The 23634-nt window shown below is 42.0% G+C and overlaps 1 protein-coding gene across 1 annotated transcript in view; it reads right to left on the bottom strand.

Moving 5' to 3' along the window:
• Positions 1–23634, bottom strand: part of TAGLN (transgelin) — a 51853-nt gene that overhangs the window by 5199 nt on the left and 23020 nt on the right. Inside the window, exons 2-3 of the mRNA XM_077456984.1 lie at positions 16818–17012; positions 13597–13774 (exon numbers count right to left, since the gene is read on the bottom strand). Coding sequence (XP_077313110.1) covers positions 13597–13774; positions 16818–17000 — 361 coding nt within the window. The 5' untranslated portion in view covers positions 17001–17012. The remainder of the gene's footprint in view (positions 1–13596; positions 13775–16817; positions 17013–23634) is intronic.

Raw genomic sequence — 23634 nt, 5'->3', positions numbered from 1 at the left:
ATAAAATACATTTACGTTTTTAGTTGTAACATGACAAAATTTGGAAAATTTAAAGGGGTATGTGTAACATAAATCTAAGAGGAGGATAGTTTGGCCTTAGTGAGATGTGATGTGAACTGTAGAAGTAGTGTGATTGTAGATGTAGTTTAATTCTGTGTTATTAAAGATATAGGGAGTTATTTTCTAAAGGCAAATCCTTTGCACTGCAAGTGCACTTGGAAGTAAAGTCGCTGTAGATCCGAGGGGGACATGCAAGGAAAATAAACAGCATTTTAGCTTGCACATGATTGGATGATAAAATCAGCAAAGCTTCACCTCATTTCAGAGCTTCCCCATAGATCTACAGCAATCTACAGTGACCTACAAGTGCACTTGTAGTGCAAAGTGTATTTGCCTTTAGTAAATCAACCCCATAGTATTCAGACATACACATACAATCTTTCATTAGACAGAGTCAGTTTCTAGGATCGAAGTGACATCTAAATGCCAATAATGCCATCTAGGCCATAATGACATCTAGATGCCAATGTTCCCATTACAGTAAACATAGATTGCCACCTTTCTGAGGCCTCAAAACTGCTAGTCATCTTAGCTACACGGATCCGCAGGGGGCATTCGCAAGCCCCCAGCCGGTCTGCAAACTTTGATTAAGATCACCAGTTCTAAGTAATTTTTTTTATCTCTCATAAAAGCTAAAATATTAGCAGCAGAAAGATGAAAATAAAACATTTTGACTGTATATGTGATGGGTTACGTGTAACCCTGCATTTGTAGCATGTGTAGAATCCTAGAAAACCACACAAAACCTTTTATATGGCACCTGATTGGGGCAGGCAGTGATAGGTACTGTCACAATCAGATTGATGTGCTGGTATCAGAAATCTTATCCATGACCCAGAAATTAGCACCATTCTGGGCCAATTCGACTCTGGTATTTCCAGAACACAAAACATCCTGTGAGCTGACACAGGAACACCCCCCAGGGTTGATTGGCCAAGGACTAAAGTCCAGCCCACATCCATATTTCAATAAATTGGGGAACCTGAGATTTGGATGTCATTCTTCCACAAAGCCAGTTTGAAACTGGGGAGTTCCCACATGTTCCAGTATGCTTTTACTAATGGATAGACTTCGGTAAAGTTTATTTCTGGTTTTATCCCTTTTTATTTTCATAGCAAATTGCCAATTGTGTGTCCTTTTTATTTCTTTTTTGGTAACTCCTTTGTATATCTTTTATGCACTGCCCACTTTTGGGATATTAAATAATATAATTTATAAGTGACTTCTGTGTACTAAGCTAGGGCTCATATCTCTGGAGAGATTGTTGTATTTTAGTGCCTCATACACACGATCAGATTTTCTGCAGATTTTTTCCTTCAGATTTACCAAAACCATGTAGTGCAGGGGCCTGCCTGATTGCATACAAATTGAAACTGCTAAGGTTTGACCTCATATTATATGGTTTTGGTAAATCTGAAGGAAAAAATCAGCAGAGAATCTGATAGTGTGTATGGGGCTTAAGTCTAAGTTACACGCCAATTGGTATGCTTTTGCACTGCGTGTTGGTAGATTGCGTATGCCAAAAGGAGACCTGTGTGTGTGTGTGTGTGGTGGCCCAGCAGACCATTGACATACTGAGCTGCAGGAAGCAGGCTGAAGGGTTATAGCCAGAGGGACCGCCCCCTAGGCGGAGCTATGCAGTTCTGGTGTTTTTACACGTGTTACATGTTCTGCCTAGTCCTCTCCTGAAGGTGGCATGATAACCCTACGGTCAAGATTTAAAGGAGCTGTGTCAGTCAATGAACTTTGGAGAAAAGGATTTTACAGTGAGTACAAAAATCATATTTTTTTAAGTCAGATCACTGAATAAATAACTGTATAAATGTCACAGGTCCTAAACAAGTGTCCGATGTGTCCGTCGCAATGTTGCAGTCCTGAAAAAAACCCACAGATCACTGCCATTACTAGTAACAAAAATTACATAAATCTATCCCCTATTTTGTAGACGCTATAACTTTTGTGCAAACCAATCAATATACGCTTATTGCAATTTTTAACAAAAATATGTAGAATACATATCAGCCTAAACTGATGAAGAAATTAGAAAATAATTTATTTGGAATATTTATCGTAGCAAAAAGTACAATTGTGTTTTTTTGTTTATAGCGCAAAAAAATAAAAACTGCAGAGGTGATCAAATACCACCAAAAGAAAGCTCTATTTGTGGGGGGAAAAAAAGGACATAAATTTTGTTTGGGTACAATGTTGCATGACCACACAATCGCCAAAGCGACACAGTGCTGTATCGCAAAAAATGGCCTGGTCAAAAAGGGGGCAAATCCTTCCGGGGCTGAAGTGGTTAACAACAGTGTTCTAGCTTGTAGAATAGTTGGGGGAACCCTAGAAGTGTGTGCTAATTGCTAAACTGCTCCCCAACCCTTAGAGTGCCCCAGATTGTATGTAGGATTTGTATCTGCCTGTGTGTGGTCAGCCAGCTGGATTGGAGTGGAGTCTCCCTCTAGTGGTGGCCAAAGGTAGTGTGGGCTGTGAATCGCAGCCAGTCTTGCTCAGTATAAGTTCCCCCGTATACCCCAGTCACGGAACCATGTCATGTTAGCTAGCCGTGGGTGTGTTTATCTGTTACACTATGCATACTTTTTCAAGGGACTGTGTGTGTGTGTGTGTGTGTGTGTGTATATATATATATATATATATATATAAAGAGAGAGAGAGAGAAGGGGAACTAATTATTTGATCCCCTGCAGATTTTGTAAGTTTGCCCACTTACAAAGAAATGAAGGGTCAGAATATCAACCAAAAATCCAGAAAAAACATGATACAAATGTTATAAATTGAGTTGCAGTTCAGTGAGTAAAATAAGTATTTGATCCCCTACCAACCAACAATAATTCAGGCTCCCACAGACTGGTTACAGTATGTGCTCATGACAGATTAGTCCTGTCAATTTAAGAAGGTGATACTAAGGACAACTTGTTATGTGTATAAAAGACACCTGTCCACAGAATCTTTCTACAATTTGAACCTTACCATCATGAGCAAGACTAAAGAGCTGTCAAAGGACATCAGGGACAAGATTGTAGACCTGCACAAGGCTGGAATGGGATACAAGACAATCAGCAAGAAGCTTGGTGAGGGGACAACTGTTGGCGCGATTATTCGCAAATGTAAGAAATACAAAATCGGTCTGGAGCTCCATGCAGTATTTTGCCTCATGGTGTAAGGATGATCATGAGAAAAATGAGGGATCAGCCCAGAACTACACGGGAGGAGCTTGTGACTGGTCTCAAAGCAGTTGGGACCACAGTTCCCAAATAAACCATTGGTAACACAATACACCGCCATGGATTGAAACCCTGCAGCGCCCGTAAGATCCCCCTTGTATATGTGCCTCCCCTCAAGAAGGCACATATACAGGCCATGTCTGAAGTTTGCCTATGAACATATAAATGATTCAGAAAAGGATCAGGAGAAAGTGCTGTGGTCAGATGAGACCAAAATTGAGCTCTCTGGCATTAACTCGGTTTGCCATGTTTGGAGGGAGAAAAATGCTATGACCCTAAGAACACCATCCCTACAGTCAAGCGCAGAGGTAAAAATATAATGCTTTGGGGCTGTTTCTCTGCTAAAGGTACAGGCCGACTTTGCCGTATTCAGGGGCCAATGGACTAGGCTGGGTATTGTAAAATCTTGTATGGGAACCTTCTTCCCTCGGCCAGAACACTGAAAATGGGTCGTGGATGGGTTTTCCAGCATGACAATGACCCAAAACATACTGCCAAGGCAACAAAATAGTGGCTCAAGAAGAAGCACATTAAGGTCATGGAGTGGCCTAGCCAGTCTCCAGTCCTTAATCCAATAGAAAATGTATGAAGGGAGCTGAAATTTTGAGTTGTAAAGAAGAGTGGACCAAAATCCCTCCTGAGATGTGTGCAAACCTAGCAACCAACTACAAGAAACATCTTGCCTCTGTGCTTGCCAACAAAGGTTTCTTCACAAATTCATGTTTATAACATTTGTTTCATTTATTTTTTTCTGGAGTTTTGGTTGATATTCTGTTTCTATCATTTAAAATACACCTATGATAAAAACAAGTATAGACCCTTCATTTATTTGTAGGTGGCCAAACTTACAAAATCTGCAGGGGATCAAATATTTTCCCCACTGGTGTGTGTGTGTATATATATATATATATATATATATATATATATATATACACACACACAGTATCTCACAAAAGTGAGTACACCCCTCGCATTTTTGTAAATATTTTATTATATCTTTTTATGTGACAAGTGAGTACATCCCTAAGTGAAAATGTCCAAATTGAGCCCAGGTTGCCACTGGAGTCCTCTTCCACTCCTCCATGACGACATCACAGAGCTGGTGGATGTTAGAGACCTTGCGCTCCTCCACCTTCTGTCTGAGGATGCCCCACAGATGCTCAATAGGGTTTAGGTCTGAAGACATGCTTGGCCAGTCCATCACCTTTACCCTCAGCTTCTTTAGCAAGGTAGTGGTGGTCTTGGAGGTGTGTTCGGGGTTATCATATTGGAATACTTCCCTGCAGCCCAGTCTCCAAAGGGAGGGGATCATGCTCTGCTTCAGTATGTCACAGTACATGTTGGCATTCATGGTTCCCTCAATGAACTGTAGCTCCCCAGTGTCGGCAGCAGTCATGCAGCCCCAGACCATGACACTCCCACCACCATGCTTGACTGTAGTAAAGACACACTTGTCTTTGTACTCCTCACCTGGTTGCCGCCACACAGACTTGGCACCATCTGAACCAAATAAGTTTATCTTGGTCTCATCAGACCACAGGACATGGTTCCAGTAATCCACGTCCTTAGTCTGCTTGTCTTCAGCAAACGGTTTGTGGGCTTTCTTGTGCATCATCTTTAGAAGAGGTTTCCTTCTGGGGCAACAGCCATGCAAACCAATTTGATGCAGTGTACGGCGTATGGCCTGAGCATGGACAGGATGACCCCCCCCCCCCACCTCTTCAACCTCTGCAGCAATGCTGGCAGCACTCATACATCTATTTCCCAAAAACAACCTCTGGATATGATCCTGAGCACGTGCACTCAACTTCTTTGGTCGACCATGGTGAGGTCTCTTCTGAGTGGAACTTGCCCTGTTAAACCGTTGTATGTTCTTTGCCGCTGTGCTGCAGCTCAGTTTCAGGGTCTTGGCAATCTTCTTATAGCCTAGGCCAGGGATATTGAATTAGCGGGCCTCCAGCTGTTGCAGAACTGCAAGTCCCATGAGGCATAGCAAGGCTCTGACAGCCACAAGCATGAGACCCAGAGGCAGAGGCATGATGGGACTTGTAGTTTTGCAACAGCTGGAGGTCCGCCAATTGCATATCTCTGGCCTAGGCCATCTTTATGTAGAGCAACAATTCTTTTTCCAGATCCTCAGAGAGCTCTTTGCCATGAGGTGCCATGTTAAACTTTCAGTGACCAGTATGAGAGAGTGAAAGCGATAACACCAAATTTAACACACCTGCTCCCCATTCACACCTGAGACCACGTAACACTAATGAGTCACGTGACACCGGGAGGGAAAATGGCTAATTGGGCCCAATTTGGAAATATTTTCACTTAGGGGTGTACTCACTTTTGTTGCCAGCAGTTTAAACATTAATGGCTGTGTGTTGAGTTATTTTGTTTACACTTATACAAGCTGTACACTCACTACACTACATTTTAGCAAAGTGTAATTTCTTCAGTGTTGTCACATGAAAAGATATCATAAAATATTTATATAGATGTGAGGGATGTACTCACTTTTGTGAGATACTGTATGTGTAATAAAATGGAATGGCACAGGGAAAAAGTATTGAGCCCGCTAACTGAAATTTTATACTTAGTACAAAATCCTTTGTTGCTAATGACAGCTTCAAGACACCTTGCATTGAGAAACTAGTCGCATGCATTGCTCAAACAGTCTTCAAATCCTTGAAGGTTCTGTGGGCCTTTTCTATGAACTCTGATCTTTAGTTCTTTCCATAGATTTTCTATTGGATTCAAGTCAGATGATTGGCTGGGCCCATCTAGCAGCTTTGTTTTCTTTCTTTGAAACCAATCGAGAGTTTCCTTGGCTTTGTGTTTGGGATCATTGTCTTGCTGAAGTGTCCACCCTCCTTTCATCTTCATAATCCTGGTAGATGGCCGCAGATTATTTTCAGGAATGTCTTGGTACATTTTCCCATTCATCCTGCCTTCAATTATATGAAATTTGCCAGTAATGTATGCTGAAAAACTGCCCCACACCATGATGTTCCTACCTCCAAACTTCACTGTTGGGGTGATGTGCAGTTCCATTTGAGCTCCAAACATGGTGTATATTATGGCATCCAAAGAATTCAATTTTGGTCTCATCTGACCAGACGATATTCTCCCGGTATTTCAAACTTTCAACAAGCTTCAATATGCTTTTTCTTCATCAGTGGAGTCTTGTGTGGTGAGCGTGCATATAGGCCATGGCAGTTGAGTGCATTACTTATTGTTTTCTTTGAAACAATTGCACCTGCTAATTCCAGGTTTCTCTGACGCTCTCCACAAGTGATCCTGGCCTATTGGACAACTTTTCTGATGAGAGAAATCTTCTGTCAGAAATCTTCAGAGGCACACCTGGTCATGGCCGGTTTATGGTGAAATTATGTTTTTTCCACTTCTGAAATATGGCCCCAACATTGCTCACTGGAAGATTCAGAAGTTTCGAAATCCTTCTCTAACCAATGCCATCTGTATGTTTTACAACAATAAGGTTGAAAAGGTCTTGCAAGAGCTCTTTGCTTTTACTCATCCTGAGATGTTTCTTGTGTGGCACTTTGGTAATGAGACACCTTTTTATAGGCCATCAGTTGAGACTGAACCACTTGATATTAATTTGCACTGACAAGGGGCAGGATTGCTTTCTAATTACTGATAGATTTCAGCTGGTATCTTGGCTTTCCATTTCTTTCTTTGTGTATTCAATGCTTTTTTCTAGTGTCATTCCATTTTATTAGACATAACTTCATTTCTGAACTTATTTGTTTTGGTTTCTTTGTATGTATGGATTGCATTGGTTGTTATCGACACATGGTTAACATTTCATGTCAATAGCACCTTTTAGAAATATATTTATCTAGAAAAATGGTGACGTATTCAATACTTATTTTAACCTCTGTATATATATATATATATATATATATATATATATATATATATATATATATATATATATATATATACACACTACATTGTCAAAAGTATTGGGATGCCCGCCTTTTGCACACACATTAACTTTAATGGCATCCCAGTCTTAGTCCATAGGGTTCAATATTGACTTGGCCAGCCCTTTGAAGCTATAACAGCTTCAACTCTTCTGGGAAGGCTGTCCACAAGGTTTAGGAGTGTGTGTGTGTATTAGAATGTTTGACCATTCTTCCAGAAGCACATTTGTGAGGTCAGGCACTGATGTTGAACAAGAAGGCTTGGCTTTGAAGTCTTCACTCTAATTCATCCCAAAGGTTTTCTATGGGGTTGAGGTCAGGACTCTGTGCAGGACATTCAAGTTCCTCCACCCAAAACTCCTGATCTCAATGCCAATAGAACACCTTTGAGATGAACCCTGTGGACAGCATGCCCAGAAGAGTTTAAGCCGTTACAGCTGCAAAGGGTGGGTCAACTCATTATTGAACCCTACAGACTAAGACTGGGATGCCATTACAGTTCATGTGCGTGTAAAGGCAGGCATATCACTAAAGTGTAAATTATTTTATTTTTTTTCAATCGTGGAAAAAAATTAATTCTAAGAACATTCTCATATATACATTACTTTAAGTTTCTATACAGCACTTTACATGGCGTTCTAACATACGTTCTAATAGTTCAATACATTTTAAATTGATAAAGCCAATATGCTATGCAATGTTGATTTTTATTTATTTTTTTGGAGGGAAAAGATCTACTGTTCCACATAGCTACAATGAAGCACGATACTAACTGGCTCTACAATTTATGTTCTGGAAACAAAATGGCCAGTGTACCCCGGTGTACAACTAGGGAAAGCATGTAGGTTGCGTTGGCAATTAATCCTGTGGGTGGTGCTTACATTGGCAGGCGATTGCATCAGTGAGTTAGCTATTGGAGTGCTTTACAAGTACAGGGCTGTGGTCCCTGAAGACCCTGCAGGGTAAGCCTATCCAAGAGAAGGTAAAGATGGAACCGGTATCCGGCTCTGCTACATGTGTTGTATGTGCCCCTATTGAGGAGGAAGTCCTCTTGTGCTGTCTCCCTGTTTCCAAGCTGTTACAAAGTATGTGTGTGCCACTCTCTTCAGTCATAGAGTGGGAACCTATTTCTTCTATTGTCAGGCCCCAGGCGTGGCCACCTATCTATTGCACAGGCATGGCCCACCTATCTGTGCAACTGCACAATTGCGGGTGGGAGATCGCACTGGACATGCGTGGGTGCCATATTGGAAATGGCCCTTGTCACAGAGAACACCAGCTGAGCAGGATGTGCACAGCACAGTATTCCTGAAGCCTCCAGGTGGTAGGACACTGTGAGGCTACCTCTCCCCCCCCCGTTTTTGGTGCTATTGCTTAGTATTGTGAGTTTTTCACCCACTTGTGAGCCTTGCTGGCATGGCAGATCTGGCACTAAGGGGATCAGAATCAGGTCTAGGTATCCGTCCCCAACAAAGTTACCCTGTAACTTTCCCCTTTCACCCTTTCCTGGGATGGAAATCGAGAAGGAAGGATCCAAACAAGTAGACTCTTCTGAGGTGGACAAATCCTTTGTAGAGGATTCTCTGTCTCCACCCCAATGGTCCACAGTGAGCCTTTTCACAGTGGTGTCTGCCAAGAAAACAGGAGTTTCTCATGTATCTAATCTTTTGGTGCTTGTCCCGCTCCCTCCCTGTCCCCTCAGAGGCTGCAGATGGATGGGCATCAGTCAGGCTGCACTGATTGCAATGGTGAGTCCCCATTCCTGGCAATGATGGGGGGCTGCATTCCTGGCAATGGTGATGCTGCGATCATGGCAATGGTGGGGGCCGCACTGATGGCAATGGTGATGCTGCATTCATGGCAATGGTGGGGCTGCAGATTATTTTGCTTAATAGTTCTTTATTTAAAATGCAAGTTTTTTTCCTGAAACTTCCCTCTTAAAGTGAAGGTGCGTGTTATATGCCAATAAATACGGTATATCCAAATAACACGCCAGAGATCATCTCTTTACTCACACACAGCCACAAAGGCAAAAGAATTCTTGTTGGGCAATGTATTAGTGCCCGAACTAACACACAAACCGAATTTTAATGGTTCAAAGAATGTCAGGCAAAATGGTCGTCCCTCACGCACGTTCACTTCATCAAATCTGGCCCTCTTTGAAAAAAGTTTGGACACCCCTGATGTACACAAATAAATAAAATAAAAATTTTGCTTTTTATGGCGTTCTTTTCCATGACCAGTGCAGACATGCAACCCACCGCTACACCTATGGGGGTCTATCAGGCAAAGCGTATAGTGAAAGAACATGGAAAATTAGATCCAGTTCATCGGCCTGTCAGCACTTGGAGCTCTTCTCAGAAGTGCTGTGTACCTGGAGCTTGTGTCAGTGCACACTCTCCCGTCTTCAGTTGTCTCCTTCGCCCTTCCCTTCCCCTCCCCCCTCTCCGTCCTTCTTCCTGTACCCTATAATCCCCCACCCCCATGTATTGATTGGGGAGAATTTCTGAAGCTCAGTCCTCCCCCCAACAGCAGTAAGCTACACAATCTGAAGGCCAGCTCTGGAACCTTTTTTTTTCGGCATCGCTCTTGGCTGTTTCCATTGTTTAAGTTTTTTTACATTTATGCACCAATGTCTTGTTTGCATTGCTATGTATGTGCCCATATGCCTTGTACCTTAATAAAAAGTTTCTCTTGTTACAAAAAAAAGAGAATACAATTACAGGAAAGTAAAATATTGTGGTTTCAGATGCATAGCTCCTGGCTTTGAATAGACTGGGGTGAATAACAGCTATAGTACATAATTTACCCACTTTTTCTAAATAAAATAGTGGACTTATGATTTGTTTTCTATTAATGCTGGCAATCAGCCATATTTTTCAGGCCATGATGGTAAAATATTAAACAGGTGGCAGCCCTACTTGTGTATATACATTGCCTTGAAATTTTTCAAATTTTGTCATGTTACATCCAAAAATGTAAATGTATTTTATTGGGTTTGTATGTGATAGACCAACACAAAATGGCACAATTGTGAAGTGAAAGGAAAATGATAAATGGTTTTGACATTTTTTTACAAATAAATTTGTGAAAAGTGTAGGGTGCATTTGTATTCGGCCCCCTGAGTCTATATTTTGTAAAACCACCTTTTACTGCAATTACAGCTGCAAGTCTTTTGGGGATGTCTCTACCAGCTTTGCACATCTAGGGAGTGAAATGTTTGCCCATTCTTTGCAAAATAGCTCAAGCTCTGTCAGATTGGATAGAGTGCATATGTGAAGAGCAATTTTCAAGTCTTGCCATAGATTCTCAATTGGATTTAGGTTTGGACTTTGACTGGGCCATTCTAAACATGAATATGCTTTGATGTAAACCATTCCATTGTAGCTCTGGCTGTATGTTTAGGGTTGTTGTCCTACTGGAAGGGGAACTTCCGCCCCAGTCTCAAGTCTTTTGCAGACTGTAACAGGTTTTCTTCTAAGATTGCCCTGTATTTGGCTCCATCCATCTTCCCATCAACTCTGACCAGCTTCCCTGTCCCTGCTGAAGAAAAGCATCCCCACAACATGATGCTGCCACCACCATGTTTCACGGTGGGGATAGTGTGTTCAGAATGATGTGCAGTGTTTGTTTTACACCAAACATAGTGTTTTGCTTTTAGGCCAAAAAGTTAAAGAGTACCTTTTTCCATGTTTGCTGCTTCCCCCACATAGCTTCTCGCAAACAGGACTTTCTTTCTTTCAACAATGGCTTTCTTCTTGCCACTCTTCCATAAAGGCCAGATTTGTGGAGTGAGCGCCTAATAGTTGTCAAGTGGACAGATTCTCCCACCTGAGCTGTGGATCTTTGCAGCTCCTCCAGAGTTACCATGGGCCTCTTGACTGCTTCATTGATTAATGCTCTCCTTGCCCGGCCTGTCCGTTTAGGTGGATTGCCATGTCTTGGTAGGTTTGCAGTTGTGCCATTTTCAGATGATGGATTGAACAGTGCTCTGTGAGATGTTCAAAGCTTAGGATATTTGTTTTATAACCTAACCCTGCTTTAAACTTCTCTGCAATGTTATCCATGACCTGTTTAATGTGTTCCTTGGCCTTCATGATGCTGTTTGTTCACTAATGTTCTCTAAAAAACCTCTAAGGGCTTCACAGAACAGCTGTATTTATACTGAGATTAAATTACACAGATGGACTTCTGAAAGCAATTGGTTCCACTATATTTTAGTTAGGAGTATCAGAGTAAAGGGGGCTGAATACAAATGCACACCTCACTTTTCAGATTTTTTATTTTTTTTTAAACCATTTATCATTTTACTTCCATTTCACATTTATGTGCCACTTTGTGTCTATCCATATAAGATCCTAATAAAATACATTTACATGTTTGGTTGAAACATGACAAAATATGGAAAATTTCAAGGGGTATGAATACTTTTTCAAGGCACTTGTGCTAGGGAATATCCTTAGGACTGGTGAAATACAACTCACATTTAGCATTGAACTATATGATTCATTTCTATGCAACTGGGTTATTTAGCATCTTGCTGGCAAGCTCCTTATTTCCAAATCACTGAAATCAATGCTTTACAAGCAAGGTGATTGCCAACAAGTAGTTCAATGAGATCAAAAACACAGATAAAATTGTCTGCTTTTCAACAAGATAGTCAATGATGTGTAAATGATCTAATGACAAGAAGGAATCTGTATTTCCTATTAAAATACTTTACAGTGAGGGGAAAAAAGCATTTGATCCCCTGCTGATTGTGTCTATTTGCCCACTGACAGAGAAATGATCAGTCTATCATTTTAATGGTAGTCTTATTTTAACAGTGAGAGACAAAATACCAACAAAAATATCCAGAAAAATGCATTTAAAAAAAAGTTATAAATTGATTTGCATTTTAATGGGTGCAAGAAGTATTTGATCCCCTATCAATCAGCAAGATTTCTGGTTCCCAGGTGTCTTCTATACAGGTAACAAGCTGAGATTAGGAGCACTCCTAAAAAAAAGGGAGTGCTCCTAATCTCTTTCTTGTTACCTGTATAGAAGACTTACTTGTATAAAAGACACCTGTCCACAATAGCAATCAGTCAATCAGATTCCAATCTTTCCACCATGGCCAAGACCAAAGGGCTGTCCAAGGATGTCAAGGACAAGATTGTAGACCTGCACAAGGCTGGAATGGACTACAAGACTATCACCAAGCAGCTTGGTGGGAGGGTGACAACAGTTGGTGCAATTATTCGCAAATGGAAGAAACACAAAATAACTGTCAATCTCCCTTGATCTGGGGATCCATGCAAGATTGCACCTTGTAGAGTTTCATTGATCATGAGACCGGTGAAGAATCATCCCAGAACTACACAGGAGAATCTTGTCAAGGATCTCAAGGCAGCTGGGACCATAGTTACGAAGAAAATAATTAGTAACACACTACGCCGCGAAGGACTGAAATCCTGCAGTGCACGCAAGGTCCCCTTGCTCAGGAAAGCACATATCCATCTGAAGTCTACTAACGAACATCTGAATGATTCTGAGGAGAACTGGATGAAAGTGTTGTGATCCGATGAGACCAAAATCAAACTCTTTGGCATCAACTCAACTCGCGTTTGGAGTAGGAGGAATGCTGCCTATGACCCCAAGAACACCATCCCCACCATCAAACATTATTCTTTGGGGGTGTTTTTCTGCTAAGGGGAGAGAACATCTTCACCACATCAAAGGGACGATGGACGGGGCCATATACCGTCAAATCTTGGGTGAGAACCTCTTTCCCTCAGCTAGGACAATGACAATGACCCAAGACACACAGTCAAGGTAGCAAAGGAGTGGCTCAAGAAGAAGCGCATTATGGTCCTGGAGTGGCCTAGCCAGTCTCCAGACCTTATTCCCATCGAAAATATGTGGAGGGAGCTGAAGGTTCAAGTTACCAAATGTCAGCCTCGAAACCTTAAGGACTTAGAGTCCTTAGAATGAGATGTATGTGCACCTGGTGGCCAACTACAAGAAACATCTTACTTCTGTGATTGCCAAGAAGGTTTTTGCCATCAAGTACTAAGTCATGTTTTGCGAATGGGTCAAATACTTATTAAAATGCAAATTAATTTATAACTTTTTTGAAATATGTTTTTCTGGATTTTTTTTTATGTTATTTTGTCTCTTACTGTTAAAATAAACCTACCATTAAAATTATAGATCATTTCATGTCAGTGGGCAAACGTACAAGCAGGGGATCAAATACTTCTTTCCCCTCACTGTATACCTCATTGCATCAGCTTAGGATATGCTTCCAATATCTACAAACAAGAATATATTGTCTGTTGTTATGAGTGTGACTTAGTATCAGCAAGATTTACCTTCATACAGGTCTACGGTTTGAAAGACATCGGTTTTCACCACTCCGTAATCCTCGGCCGCCTTTAGGAACTGTGCCACTTGTTCCATTTGCTTGAAGGCCATGCTGGGAGGGGGATCAGGGATCTTAACAGGCTGTGAGCCCCTGGGGTATAGACTATTTACCAGTTTTGAAAGAACCTATGAAAAGGGCAAAGGATAGTCTTTAGGCTACTTGAATTTATTGTGATTCTTTGTCAGAAGTATTTTTCAGCCCAACCCCAGCTAAACTTTGTGTTATTTTGAATAGAAGAGCCTCATTCACATTTTTTTTTAGCCTTTGTGTGCCTGTTGGAATATTTACTACAATGCAGCAAATCTCTGCAATAGGAACAGCAATGAAAACAAAAATACATTTTTAGTAGCATAAGGAAGAGCTGACAATATTTTCTGTTCCTGTCCATTTGACAACCACGCTCTCAGTTTCCGTATGGCTGTCACAAGGGCAGATAGTGTGGGAAAATCTCTCCAAAGGAGTAATTAATGGACAGGAAGGAAAACCTGCCAAAAAAGGATCTATCATTAAAAATGTATTTACATTGTGCCGCCCTCCATGGGACAAAGTATATGTAGTACTTTGTCCCATGTTGCTAGGAGCTTTCTAAGTCTATTTAGAACATCTGACCTGCCCCATCCCCTCCTCATGCGCAAATCAGACAACAGCTTGGAAGGAGACTGATACATTGTAACCGCTGATTGCCTTGCTTCCAAGAACTTTCCCTGGGGCAAAAGGAATGCAGAAGGAGTAAGTGTTATGCCGCGTACACACGGGCGGACTGTATGGCGTACTTAGTCCGTCGAAACACATTTCAGCGGACAGTCCGCTCGTGTGTGGGCTTCAGCGGACTTTTTCAGCGTGCAGTCTGGCGTACTAAGTATTTCGGATTTTTCGAAATTCTGTCCGTCATACTTTGGTTTCAGCGGACAATCCGCTCGTCAGTAGGCTAGTTCGACGGACTAAGAATGGCGCATGCCCAGAAAGGATTTACACAGCGGAAGGGTGCTTTGCTGTGTATTGGACTTCCTATTTCTAGTCCCATCGTACGTGCTGTACACGTCATCGCGCAAGCTTTCGACGGACTGTTTGGGTATCCGTGTGTGGTCAAGTCCGTTCAGTCGAAAGTACGACAGACTGTCCGTCGGATTGTATGACGAACTAAGTACGCCATACAGTCCGCCCGTGTGTACGCGGCATAAGTCTACTGTCTCTTCTTGTCTCAGGAAAGCACTCTGTGCCAAGACAAGCTGCAGTTATGACAGGTCTGTCTCCTTCCAAGCTGTTGTTGGATCTGCCACATAGAGAGGGAACGGTGGCAGTTCACACTTCATAACTAGACTAAAGGAGAAGCATGGTCAAAGTTCATTTGGTCATACTTCTTCTGTGAGTCATGAGAGTGTGCGCTTAGTTCTGCACTGCTGTGACCCAGAATTAGCTTACAGCGGGCCGGAGCATCACAGTGCCAGTCCAGGCTCTGCAGAGATCCGGATAATAATGTCGGGATCTGCCCAGATGCCTGACCGCCAGCTGACTATGCATCTCAGCGCATTGTTGAGAGCCTGAGCCAGCTGTTCTCGCCACTCCGCAGTCCGGTTCTCCAGTGAGCATTGGAGGGGCAGAGCACAGAGTGGTGGCAGTCACCACTCAATGCTCAGATGGGACTCGAGAACTGAGCGATCAGCAGTCTTTTGATCGTGCAGTTCTTGGTGTAGAGCCGGCAGGGGACAGCTGCAGCATTGAATCGATACTGCAGCCAGCTAGATGAGTATGTAGGTTTGTTATTTTCTTTTTCTATACTTCTCTTTTAGGGCCAGTTCACACCAGATGCAGTTCCATGCAGTTCCATTTTTTCTGCACTAATATAGTCAGTTCCAGTCAGTTTCCGGTCAGTTTCTGCACCAGAAACTGACCGGAAACTGACTGCTTGGTGTGAACTAGAGCCATTGGAATACATGGAAAACACTGTGCATGCATTTTTAGTGCAGAAAAAAAGCACACGGAACTGAACGGAACTGTGTCTGGTGTGAACTGGCCCTTAGGAAGCACTTAGTGAATTGACCCCTTAGTCCCATGTAACTAAGTGTTAAATAACAGCCAGAAAAATTTGGTAAATTCACTGAGAATTTACCGTTAAATATTGAATGCTACATTGTTCTTTTTAGCGGTAATTACTGCATTGGCTGGCCTCTGCGTCCTTAACAGCCGATGACTAATCAGCTATCAGTGGGCTTCTCTGCTCACAGCTGATTGTAAATTTTTTTTTTAAAGCAGGCAATTAAAAATGGTGAAAAAAGAATGGCATGGGATCCCCCCAAAAGCCATACCAGACCCTTATCTGAGCAATAAGCCTGCCAGGTCAGGAAAAGGGTAGGCAAGTGTCCCCCTCCTGAACCATACCAGGCCACATGCCCTCAACATGGGGGGTGAGTGATTTGGGGCGGGGAGGCTCTGCGCCCCCCCCCAATCCAAAGCACCTTGTCCCCATGTTAATTGTAGGGGTCTGCGGGTGGGGGGAGTGGCCATCCGTTGACGTCACAAGAGGTGGGGTTTCCGGTGACATCATTGGATGGAAGAAGACTGTTTAGTGGGCAGTGACAGACAAAGGTGACATCACCAAAGAGAGAAGAGGGGGAAGAAACACCGGAGGGAGAAGACAGCAGAGGGAAAAGAAACCACTGGAAGAGAAGAAACATCACTGTCTCTTGTGTTTTGTTACACGCTAACAGCTGGTGAGACATCGGTTATTAAGGATGCGTTGGCCGGCTTCCCAGGCCTCTCCTTAGCAACCAGCTATTTGTCAAGAAACAGCCAGGGGATCCCCGACCCCCAGGCTGTTTTTTTTTGACAAAGTCTGTATTGCTACTGAATGACTGTTTGTAGAATAGATAGGTACTGGACTTTGCATCTTTTTCAAACCTGCCTTCAAGAGATATATGATACTATGGCTTAGCCTGTACAGAAATTCTTAGGTGTGATCCTGAACAAAAGAACTGTGAACTATAACCAATTCTGGCTCCATGCATATGAAAAGGAGGGAATCGCTAGGTTGGACTTTAGAGGCAAGCTGAACCACATTTTTTTAAATAAAATCCATATTTTATCCAACCCAGTGATTCCCTCCTTTTCCTTAAGCTATAATTACAGACACAGCAAGAGAGTGATTTTAGTAGCTGACTCAATGCTTACCACGCCATTTTTCAACCATTGCTGGAATCCATATCGTCCTTGCTCTGGTGGCTCCCCTGCATCAGTACCGACCTGAAGCTTAATCCACTGCACTAGACGTGCCTCCAATTCATCATCATACTTTTTTTCTATGCGGGACATGACATCACGGCTCATGCCATATGAAGGGCCTTTATTAGCCATGGCTTCTTAGACCTACATGAAAGAGTTAGATCAGGGTATTATGCATGTATCTTACCAAAAGCTGTACCACAGACCTAAGTTCTTCTACTGTGATAGAATACATAAAGAGACACAATGAAATGTATGGGCATAACAAACATTGAATGTAGTAGACCTATGCTAAAAAAAATGACCTCTGACCATTGCACTGTCCATCTAGCACAGAGCTTCCTAGGAGGCTTCCTAATGAGGGATCTCATCAGTGTCCTGCTACTCCTTCACTGTGCAATCAAAAGTTGGAGTGGATCCTAGAATGGGCTGTTGTAATGACTGCAGAAGGATGAGAAATTTAAGTTTGACACCAGAGAAGTATGCAGTTCCTTTACAACATGGTGGTCAAACATGCACGCCAAGCAAAAGTTAATTATGTTTTTGTAGAAAAACAAGAAATTACCATATTCAATAATAAATATCAACAGGATACTAATAGAAAACAGGGCTACATTCGGCAGTTGCCTTTTTAAAAAATATCTACCACCGAACAATTGGGGCACCTGACTGGACAAAACTGTTGCATACACTTTATGTCCTTGTCATTTTATAGTCAGTAATATTTGATTGACATATACACCTACAAAGGGATTGGTGTCTCTTTTTCTAATTTGTCACATGCCACATCCACTTGCAAGTGAAAAGTGACTATATGCAATAGTAATATAGTATCATTGGTAGTGACAAGCATGGATTTTTATAAGATCGTTCTTGCCAGACAAACCTGTTCACATTCTATGAGGAAGTGAACTGTAATCTGGATAGAGAAAAGCCTGTGGATGTGGTATATCTGGACTGGATTTTGGCACAGAATTGATTACAGTACCCCATAAACACTTATTATACAAATTGAGGTCAATTGGCATTGACAATAATATATGTACTTGGATAGAAAACATGAGTGTGTCCAGAGGGTGGTGATAAATGGCTTATCTTTTGAACGGTCTGGAATTGAAAGTGGGGTACCTCAAAGCTCTGTCCTGGGACCAATCCTGTTCAACTTGTTAATAAATAATATAGAGGTTGGAATAAAGAGTTCTATCTTAGTATTTGCTGATGATACAAAGCTAAGCTTTGTGATAATTTCACAGCAGGAGACAGCAAAGTTACAGGAAGACCTCAATAAATGAAAGGGATGGGCTACTACAATATTGAATAATGTAAAGTAATGCATTGGGGGCTAAATATATGAATAAAAGTTACTTGATTGGGGGAATTGGGGGTGGAAAACGATATAGGGGTCCTGGTGGATCACAGGCTCAGCAATAGCATGTAATATTGTTAAAATAACAAGGCACCATATGCTACAGAGAAAGAAAATAGACACTCCATTGTTATTACAAGATATTATGTTAATATAAGATATAAAAATTTGCTCAACTATAATGTACTCTTTACAGAGTTCCCAAGGAGTGTAGGACCTGGCTGTGCCTTCTAACATGGGTAGCTGGGATCGTTGCAGGACTGATTTCTAGGCATGTAGGCACATTCACATAAATGTAATTCAACAGTGTATTTGCCTTTTGACTGGAGTATCACTAATGACCTAATCACAGTACAGGTGATGGTACATGTACTTTCTTTTTGATGTATGAAATGAAAAAAAATGAGGTTATGTATACCAACTAATACATTAAAAATATTTCCTCTCTAAACAGAACCCGATGTAAATGAATGGCTACAGTATGTTGTAGAAAATGTAGGTAGGTAACTCTTAGCCCAGAGATAGGCAACGTTCATATTAGATCATGCTAAAATTAACAATATCAATTTTTAGGCCTCTCAAGAGTATCACTGCCATCTACAAAGGGCACAATGTATGAGAATCTAAGAGAATGGTGGATGATAGATTGAGGAACACATGAATTCTTTCATTTTTGGACTCTACTGACACCTATGAGGATTAGACACCTAGCAAACAAAAATAAATATGGGCCAGCCCTGGCTAACCCCTCCTACTACCAGCATGTCCTACTAGAAAGTATGCTCTGCTATGTAAAAGCGCAAACTAGTTTTACTGGCAGAACTTTTTCTTATTCTTCGGGATTTATCTTCTTCATTGAAGACTATTCTCTACATCACATTGTCTTTTCCATTGCAGCTGTCTTCAGCCTGGCTTTTGGAATGCTGCAGATCCAACTTGACTGGAATTACTAGGATAGCCTAGAAGTCACCTTTGGGCACCAGTTTCCATGTGGGTTGGTTTCTAGACTTTGTTCTGGTAAAAAGTTAGCTGCAAAGAACTTTCCAGATCCAAAGTGCTAACAGTGCCTTAGCACTTGCCCCATCTCTGAAGACCGTGAGAACACCAATCAGGCCAACCACAGGTAGCTACCTCAAATATACAGTATATGTCACTGGGTGCTTATAAAAGTGCCTGTTTGCTGCCAGTTGTGCCACATAAGGAGTTAACATTGTAGGGCTGAGACATCATCCACTGGGTGGTGTGTTGTGTGAAGGTACTTTGCTCTATCTTTCCCATCATACAGCTTTGAGGAAACCTCTCCCTGTTGTGGATGGGATGTTTCCTTTTGTTCCTGCTGTACACCTTCAGTGACTTTGATCACTTTCAGCCATCTGATTCTGTCTGGGTTTTATGAGTACCGGATGCCTCTTATCCTAAGCGTTATGTTGCTGTACCACCAAATAGTTACATCATGTCTGATTCTAAACATAGAAGGGATAGTCCTGCTGTAACAGGTGCCCCCAACTCACACGGTTTCAGTGCTGCCTTCAGTGAACCTACTGATGGTGCCATCGTCTGCAGCCTAGAATTCGGTTTCCCCCTGCTCCTGAAATCTACTTTGTCATATAAGCTCTGTCAAGTGAGGGTGGGTCCTTTGCCCTTTCATCTGTGTTTGTTTTTTTACAGTCATGCAATCACCCAATTATTTTCTGACTCACAAATGCAAATCCTGGCCTGGTCCTGCAGATTCTGTAACTAGTTTGTGGCCTCAATGGCCTCTGAACCATTAGCCCTTGAGACCCTGATTCTGAATTGCTCCAGCCTTAGTCTTACACCAACAAGCTTGCCACTGAAGAGTCACTGTCTACTGTTATACTACGAAACTAAAACAAGCCTTTTCGGTCTTGGAGCTGATGGTAGCTTTCTTCATGGCAGTCCTAGTTGTTCCGTTTCACCCCAGACCTCCAAAGCACAACATTTTGTGGTCTTGGGACAAGCCAATAAAGTCTCAATAGATTAATTCATTTGGCAGAGGACCAGTTTTCCCCTAGATCTAGAATGGGGGCGATCCTTCCTTTCAGTTTTCTGGAAGATCTGCAATTGGTGTAAGTCTGTTATGCCCCATACACACTATCAGATTTTCTGAAGATTTTTTTTCTTCAGGTTTACCAAAACCATGTAGTGCAAGGGCCTGCCTGATTGCATATAATTTGAAACTCCTAAGGTTTGACCTCATATTATATGGTTTTGGTAAATCTGAAGGAAAAACTGATAGTGTGTATGGGGCTTTAGGGTAGGGAAGAGTAATGGGAACCCTGTTGGTGCAGTGGACATTGTCATTGGAGAAATCTTATCTCCCAATTAACATCCAGGAACTTCAGGCAATGTGTCTGTCTCTGCAGGGTGGACTATCCTCCTTGAGGTTCGCAAGATAAAGATGGGGGGAATTCCAGCGATCCTTGTTGCTCCAGACTGGCCCAGGCAGATGTGGTAAACCAATATTATAAGACTCCTTGTGAACACTTTATGGATTCTTCAAGATCATGAGAATCTTCCACCTCAAAGACCAATTTACTATCCTGCTTTATGGTCACTGGCTTTAATGGCATGAATGTTAAAATCCAGGTATAGATTCAGAGACCGGGCATCTCTGAATCTATTATTCCTATTATGCTATAATCTAGGAAGGCTACTTCCTACAAGATGTGTCATTGTATGTGGATGCTATTCTCCACTCCCCTGTGAATCCTGGGGCTTCCACCCTAGGAGTTTCTTTGTGGGACATATAATATAATTCGTACAGCTGAGCCTGGACTTGCGTTGACACTCAGCACTATCAAGGCCTAGGTTTCTAACCTTTGTATTCTGTTTCAGAGGCCAACGGCCTCTCACTTCCTGCTTAAAAAAAACTTGGAACAAAATTTCCTAATGTAGCTCCCCCTGTTCATTCTCCTATCAGTGGGATCTGAAATTGCACTTTGGAAAGCACTATTTGAACTTGTTAGAGACATGCCTATCGCTACACTCAGCCACATGGTGGTATTCCTTGTTGCCATCACCTCAATGAGACGAGTGTCAGAGCTGGCAGCTTTACTCTGCAAAGAATAATTTCTGGTTTTGCAGGGAAAAGGTGTTGTTGAGGCCCAGGACTTATTTCCTGCCTAAAGCCGTTCCTGCCTTTCCCCTCAACCAGGACTTAGTTCTCCTTTCCCTCTGACTGACTGACTTGTTGCAATTGCAGACAGACTCCATAAGGGTTCCTACCATCCCTGGGTGGCTCAGGCAGACCATCATCCAAGCTGTGTCTCAAGAATTGGGTTCCACCCTTGCAAAGCCAACTCCACTAGAAATGTGAGTAATTCTTAGGCTTTTTAGATAGAAAACAACTGTTTCCTACCTGGTCTTCTATTCACAGATTCTCAAAACTCTACCAGGTAGATGTTTCTGGCATGTCTGATGAGTGAGATGATGATTGTTTGTGGTGTAGCACACCCTATTAATTGGGCTTCTTTTGGATATCCAAAGGTAAAAGACTTCCTGTGTTTCCAAAAATGTTTCTCAATGTATGAACAAAAAAAGGATTTTTGTACTTACCGTTAAATCCTTTTCTTGGAGTCCTATGAGGGACACGGGTCCCACCCCTCTATGCTTATGATCATGCTCTCTGTACTATTTTGCTACAAAACTGATGCATGCTGGTAGCAAGAGGAATTACCTTGTGCTGGCCTACAGTTTTTTTGTTTGCCAGTCTCAAGTACTCCTGTAGGTGACATTATAATCTGAAGGTGAAAGACTTTTTCTTTGCCCCTCAAGGGACCCCAAAGAGAAGATTTTACAGAGACTTCTAACTCCCTGGTGTGAGTCTTATGGATAGTAAGCAAGGAGGACCCTTAGAGATACTGCAAGAGTTTCTTTTTTCCTTTAACCCCTCTACCTTTTATGTCATGTTTTTTTAGAGAAGCTAACATAGCGATAATGTTGCTACAGATAATATAGAAGGGGAAACATTATTTTTCTATGTCACTTCCTTTTGTAATCTGAGTTAGGATTTAACATAGAAACATAGAAAAGTGACTGAAGAAAAAAGTAGTAGTCCATCAAGTCTACCCATTTTTTGTTTTGTTGATCTACCTGGTAGAGAGTTTCACAGAGAGAACCTGTGAATAGAAGACCAGGTAAATTTGTTTATTTGGTTTGGCGAAGGAACTGCTGCTTTACAGATCTGTAGGAAGGACGTCATTTCTGGCACAGTCAAAGTCCATTATGGCCTCTGGGACTGTTGGTTGGTATAATTTCTTGCATATTTGGCTATTCTTTGGCAATTTTTGTATCCACTGTAATGCTTCAAAAAGGCTAAACCCTCCCGCCATCGCTGTAGTTATTCTATCAATTAGGGCTGTTACTAGGCACAGTTAAACTTGAGGGTAATATTGGGGGAGATTTACTAATACTGGAGAGTACAAAATCTGGTGCAGCTGTGCATGGTAGCCAGTCAGCTTCTAACTTCAGCTTGTTCAATTAACCTGTTCCCGACCGGCGCACGCCGGTGTACGTTGAATGGCACAGCTGGGCAAATGGGCGTACCTGTATGTTCTTTTCAATGTGCCGCCATGCCATCACGTGCACGCTGACCGGGACCTCTGTGAGTCAGGTCGCGGGTCCTGCGGACTCGATCGCCGCTGGGATACCTGCGATCGGCTCGCAGAGAGGAAGAACGGGGAGATGCTAATGTAAACAAGAATCTCCCCATTCTGCCTCGTGACAGTGTCACTGATCTCTGCTCCCTGTGATCGGGATCAGAGATCGTTGATGTGTCCACACCCGCCCCACATGTAGCCACGCCCCCCCCACAGTTAGAATCACGCCCCAGGACATACTTAACCCTTACACTGCCCCTAGGGGTTAACCCCTTCACTGCCAGTGTCATTTACTCAGGAATCAGTGCATTTGTATAGCACTGATTGCTGTATAAATGAAAATGGTCCCAAAAATGTGTCAAAAATGTCCGATGTGTCCGCCATAATGTCGCAGTGACGATAACAAATCACTGATTGCTGCCATTACTAGTAAAAAATAAAAAAAATGCCATAAAACTATCTCGTATTTTCTATACGCTATAACTTTTGCGCAAACCAATCAATAAACGCTTATTGCGATTTTTTTTTTTTACCAAAAATATGTAGAAGAATACATATCGGCCTAAACTAAGGAAAAAAATGTTTTTTTATATATTTTTGGGGGATATTATAGCAAAATGTAAAAAAGAATGCGTTTTTTTCAAAATTGTCGCTCTTTTTTTGTTTATAGCGAAAAAAAAATTAAAACTGCAGAGGCTATCAAATACCACCAAAAGAAAGCTCTATTTGTGGGAAAAAAAGGATGTCAATTTTGTTTGGAAGCCACGTCGCACAATTGCAA

Source organism: Lithobates pipiens, unplaced genomic scaffold (assembly GCF_037356315.1).
Source record: "Lithobates pipiens isolate NorthernLeopardFrog02 unplaced genomic scaffold, aLitPip1_a1.2 Scaffold_27, whole genome shotgun sequence".
NCBI classification, from domain to species: Eukaryota; Metazoa; Chordata; class Amphibia; order Anura; family Ranidae; genus Lithobates; species Lithobates pipiens.
The sequence above is the reverse complement of the archived record's forward strand: the minus strand, read 5'-3'. Positions and strand labels throughout refer to the sequence as shown.